At 34.4% G+C, this 6000-nt stretch overlaps 1 protein-coding gene across 1 annotated transcript in view; it reads right to left on the bottom strand.

Annotated features, from left to right (window-relative positions):
* Positions 1-459: 459 nt before the first annotated feature.
* VPS50 (VPS50 subunit of EARP/GARPII complex) overlaps positions 460-6000 on the bottom strand; it is a 115671-nt gene continuing 110130 nt past the window's right edge. Inside the window, exons 26-28 of the mRNA XM_019729711.2 lie at positions 5417-5538; positions 3420-3609; positions 460-1174 (exon numbers count right to left, since the gene is read on the bottom strand). Of these exons, the coding sequence (XP_019585270.2) occupies positions 1055-1174; positions 3420-3609; positions 5417-5538 (432 nt within the window). The 3' untranslated portion in view covers positions 460-1054. The remainder of the gene's footprint in view (positions 1175-3419; positions 3610-5416; positions 5539-6000) is intronic.

Genomic DNA, 6000 nt, shown 5'->3' with positions numbered 1-6000 from the left:
TGACCTCAAAGCAAAGTTTAAAGCAAGAGTACACAGTTACTAAAGACTAACTGAGTTCTAAAGTTTATCATTGGCTAAACACATTATTTTACATCTGTGATACGAAATATTTTAAAAAGGCAAACAAACATATGATCCTAAACTTATGCTTGATTAACAGACAGTTCTTTCCTGAGTCAGCCAAAACAGGTTTTGCTGTCCAAAGACAAAAGTTGAATTCAAAGAGAACAAAGCTTATATGAAAAAATGCCCATTAAAAAAAAAAATCAAAATCCCACCATCACCATTCTGCATGTTATTCAGTGGGCCTTGAAAAGGTACACCCAATGAAATTACTTTTCACCACTGATTTCAAGATATAAGATGATTAAAATCAGAACATGTGAAGAACATTTCACTACAGTTTTACGAAATCTTTCTGCCATGGGAAAATATCAAAATGCAGTCTCAGAGGCTGGCCATGTTGGAGTATACCATTTATTACATTTTACCATTTATGATCACTATATTATAACCAAATTAACCCTGACATAAACTTTTGACATTGCAAAACAGAACACACTGATTTTTCAACTATTTTGCTTACACGTACTTTTCAATTCTCATGCAGTGCTCATAATTAGAAGATACTGTACATTATCCCTCACATTATGCTTAAGAACCAACTTCAGAGGGTAGATAAGTGCCAATGTAAATTCATTCTCCAACAACTGCCCATGTATATACCATCACTGTTCCATATAACTATACTTACAGTCCATTTTTCTGTAAAATGTACAATGGTAATCATATAACAATAGTTATGACAAGGCAATAATATCATTTCAGGAAAGGAACACAACAAATGAGACTAAAAGTTGAGGAGAAGAGATCACAGCATATAAAAGTCATTTCAGAACAGCACACAACTTCAGTGTTTCCCACTTTCCAGTTGGAAAAAACATGCAAAAAAATATTCTTAGCAGACAGTTGTCAGGAGTGCATGAAAAATTGCTTTTCATGTCATATACGTTGAAAGAAGACCAATGTCACTGAGGAAAAATAATTGTGTTCATTATCTTTTGGGTCTGTCTATATCATCTATAGCTGCTAGAAGTTTCTGTCTTGCTTTTTTATTGATATGGGATCCCAGGCAAACATTTACCAGATTGGTCAGCTGCTTCGTTGAATATTCCTGCTCGAAAAAAGAAGATCCAAATTTAGTGAAATGCAGTGAAAGGACAGGCAGACATTCTGGTCTCAGTAGATAGTTACTGAGCATTACAAACCAGTGAAAAACAGTTTAAATTATAGCTGAGACATGAAAGACAAACTGTTTACTGAGATGTAATAACAGGGAATGAAAATACCATTTGAAACAGGAAGTACTACAATCTTTTTAACATGGCAGATAATCTGACATGCCTATGCTTTTTGTTATTTTTAAGCTCACATACTTTGTGATTGTTTCTGTGACAGTCTTTGTTATTAAGTTATCAAAATATACTGATACTTCAAATTTTTAAAATGCTACTAAGTATTTTCCGATACTCTACATTTTGCAAACATTTTATGTTAAAAGACAAAAATCTCCAACCACAGAACAACTCCTCTTCTGAGATATGATAAATGAATAAGGTAACAAAGATCAGAAAGTTACTGGTTTTTAAACCCTCATGTTGTAATTGGCAGCTACAGTAGTAAGTAAAATTAAGCCATACATATTTTTTTGCAGTACAAATCTATTTGGTTCCTGAATTTCAGATAACGAATTACTGGGATGAGAATGAATAGGGACTCATCAGAAAGTTTCACATATTGATGAGGTTCTGGAGGTTGAACGGCAAGCGTTCGGACAGGGAGAGAGAGTTGTGTCTATCATCTAATAAGAGAAGAACACGTCTTCACTGGAGGTAACTACTAAAACATGAGAAAAAGTTCATTTTAAAAACTCAGCCAACTTCTCAGTTTGTGTACCTGACCTCTGAGAGCTCCTGTAAACACCTGATAATTCTCTTAAGTAAGTCAGTCTACACTTAGCAAGTACCATTGCCACCGAGCACTGGACTAGACATTGTGGGGAGTTCCCTTGAAGACAGGACAATCCCTGTTGCTGGGAAAATTTCACTGAATTACAGATATCAGTTAACTAAAGCTTCCAAAATACTAAACTAAAAATTTTAGTCCACTATATTAAAAGAGGAAAACCTAACATGAGCATCGTTCTTGCATCACATAATAGATCTAAGAGCTATGCTTTTTCTCTTCAACTACTTACACTCTTTTCCCAAACTCTTACCTCACTCAGTACCAACCCCGAGTGTTTCCTGATTACTTTACTAAATGGATCCTACAACATTCAGCAGTCCTTCTGCACCTGGGTTAGCATTTTGGTTCTCAGCTGGCAGAGGTCAGGGGGACTACAAGTGGTGACATTTTTCTCCCTTCTGAAATCACTGAAAATAACATGTACATTTCTACCTTGTACCCAAAGATCTGAAACTGACCTACAAGTAGGCACGTGTACACAAAACTCAGGCTAATAATCATTTCATTTTTTGAGAGTGGTGAAACCAGAAAAGATGAGCCTGATTAAGTAAATAAAATTACTTATTTCATTACCCAGTCAAATAAAAAATTACCTAGATTTTACTGATGATGTTTATAGCATAAATAAATGTGAATGTTAAGAGTTACTGAAGAAATAAGATTCGGTGATAATTTTCACACTTCCTGTATTTTCTAAATTTGTCTTTACATGTTGCCTGTCTAGACAAATGATATATCATACAGAAAAGCTCCCGTATTAGGCATGCTCTAGTGATACATGTTGATTTGAACTGTGTCAATAATTCCGCACCTTATATAACACTTAATAAACAGCATTTTTCTCTACTTATCTATGTATCTATACACACACAAAAATAATCTCATCGCTACTTAAGGTAAAATCTCTAAAGACGGATGAAGCTACATTTGGCTATTTAAACATTAATATGTTTAATCATCACTACTACATGTCAGTGTGTTCAGGATGTCATCAATTCATTCATTTTGAGGGCTGAAGGAAGATTTAAGTTACATAAAGACTTTAGCTTGTAAATCATTTCAATGTCACTGTATTCAATTTGTCTTGATGTTAACAAGTTCAGCCTTTTCCTCCATCACAGTTGCAGAATAAATATAGCTAATGTTCAGACTCTGGCTATCTTTCCAGATAATTACTGTTACAGTTCACAAAGGTGTCAAAACGATTTGATTAAGCAAAGGGCATTGCACAGACACAGTGTGAATGTGGTAAAGAAATGGTTTATGTGGTTCATGCTAGAACAGCAAATGTTTCTTTACATTTCATACTCATGACTTTGAATTATATAGCAGACAAGAACAGAACAAAGGAAAAGAAATACAAACTTAATTAACTGTTTTCCAGCTCTCACCCTGTGCTCTTTGATCCAGCGTTCCATGTCATTCTCAGTTAGGTAGTAGGCTTTAATATAGGTTTCCACAAATTCTTTATCAGGAATGGGTCTAATATCTGTTAGTTTTTCAAGTTTCATTAAAAACTGTTGAAAATCCAATTGCATCAAGGCACGACCCTCATTACTACACTTCTTAACATTGGCATATCTAAGATACACAATAATAAAAAAAAACATAAATGATGAGATGATTAGAAAAACAAACGTTTCGATAGTTAAGCTTTTCTCTAACCCCAGACAGGACAGATTCTCTAGAAGAGGGTTACATACAGGTAGAAGAGCACAGGGGCCTCGAGTCAGACAGACTAGGTTGTGTTTGGACCCTGTCACTTGGCAGTCATCTTACTGATCTGGGCCTCAGCTTCCTCACTTGTAAAGCATAGAGATCGAGCAACTTCTAAGGTTCTTTGCTGCTCTACAGACCATAGTTCACCATACTCAATTAACATAATCGCCTGCAGGACAGTAGAACTGGTATTCCAATTAATCTGGCTGCCAAGATTTATAAAACTAAGCTATGAATACTCCAAAGTAATCTTGGTTTCATAAAACTATGCAATATTGTAACTACTCAACAGAGAGAAAACAAATGAAGTAATTCTCCCATGAACATTCGGCAAACCTAAAAACTACGTGAGCATGTAAGCATAGAAAGTACATACGTATTTTTCATCATAAAACACTTTATAGACTTATTCTGAAACCTCACACAATTGAAAAACGGTGTGTTCTGAGGTTGACTAGTTAATATTAAGAATGAATATATTAACCTCACATACACTCGTAAGTCAGTGTCTCATTCTTTCAAGGATACAAAACGTGGAGAATCCAACCCTAGGGAATGAGGCACTGCCCCTAAGGAAATTTGCAAGAAAACTAAAGCGTATATCACTTAAAGTCACCAAGCCTTTTTTAAAAAAGTGTTTTATACAGAAATATAACATTTATTATTCATTTTTCTACTTCATTAAACAAATTTATTAAAAATACTTTTCAGTCAGGACTGTGGACACAGAGTCATCTTGTGATTTGTAGCACTCCTGGTTTCAATACAGTGTAAAGACTGTTGTCAGCTTGTCATTGTCATCTTCCCACTTTCTAATACATTCTTTTTTATAACTAATAGGAACTGAAGAGAAGTCTGATAAATGACGGTATGAAGATTCAACTGACGTGCAAGTCTAGATCACTCTGAACGGTCTTTGAAACAGTGGTTTGCTTTCCAGGGATATTTTTAATGCATTACTGATTTTTATTTGTGTTCTAGATGTTATGGGCAGAGTAAGCATGGTCTCTGAATCAGTGGAAAAATTACTATTGATAGATCTGTAGAGTCAACATGAAAGATTAATATAGTTTACAATGATCTAATAATGATATTATTAACTGATGTAGTGGTTGGAGGACTTATTTTGCCATCAGAAAATCAGGAGTTCATAAGCCTTCTCTGCATTTAAAAACTGTGAACTTGGACAGGTTATTTAACCTCTTTAAGCCTCGATCTTCTGAGGCAAGGTTTCTTCTCTGACATAACAGAATAATAGCACTATCAAAGAGAGTTCAGGTTAGGATTTGATGATGTAATCCTGCGAAGTCCTTGGTTCAGAAAATGACACATAGTGCTCAATAAATGTATGTCTAAGCATTTCATAATAATTATATTTATTATTAGGTAACAATAGTTACCATTAGTTTAACTTTCAGATAAGCATTACATGCTGCATTCCTCTCTCCTCTACTAGCTGGTTCTGGTCACCAACAAGAAACGAAAGCATGGAGGCGGCACAGTGGGCTGTAAGGTTTCTTCTCTAATCATATCCCAAAGTCAAACTTGAGTTACTATGAGATTATCTGCTGTTTATCACTATCTCTACCTATTCTCTCCATCCATTAGTGTATTCACATATTATCATTTGTCATTGAAAAATCAGATAATGCATTCATGAAAAACTTACCCTTCCACAATAGTTCTATTAGCCAGTCGTATACAATGTTCCCAAAGTATATTAGACACGGGCAAGGGTATCCGAACTCTCTTAGAAACCTCATTTAACCTTCTGTTAAACTGCTCAAATTCCTAAGAAGACAGAAATCATGGCTACATGTGAATACAATTAGAATGCCACATTGCATTCCCATCTGAGTGGCAGAAAGGAAGATTTAGAAAGACTCAGAATCAAACCAAGTAAAAGAAAAAGAGATAATGTCAAACATAATTTAAACTTAGTGTAGAGGTGAAAGGTTTTTTTTTAAGTATATCAAATTGAATAAATTATGTTGTAATACAGAGTATGCATACTACATTTCATATCAAAGGAAATTAAGTGTCATTAACTAATCTAACAATGCTAACAAAGTTCAAATGTTTTTACATGTCAAATTTTTCTATGACTGTCAGTATGGATTAAGAGGGTTTCATAATCTGGGTCTTTAAAAATATTTTCAAGAAACCCAGTTTTAAAAAATATTTTAATAAGCTTTCAACTCAAAGTGAACTAACTATTTGTAATTTGTGGCTATCCTCCTTAGAAAGCAATAT

Source organism: Rhinolophus sinicus, linkage group LG09 (assembly GCF_036562045.2).
Source record: "Rhinolophus sinicus isolate RSC01 linkage group LG09, ASM3656204v1, whole genome shotgun sequence".
Taxonomy (NCBI): Eukaryota; Metazoa; Chordata; class Mammalia; order Chiroptera; family Rhinolophidae; genus Rhinolophus; species Rhinolophus sinicus.
This window is presented reverse-complemented; position numbering and strand designations above follow the sequence as displayed.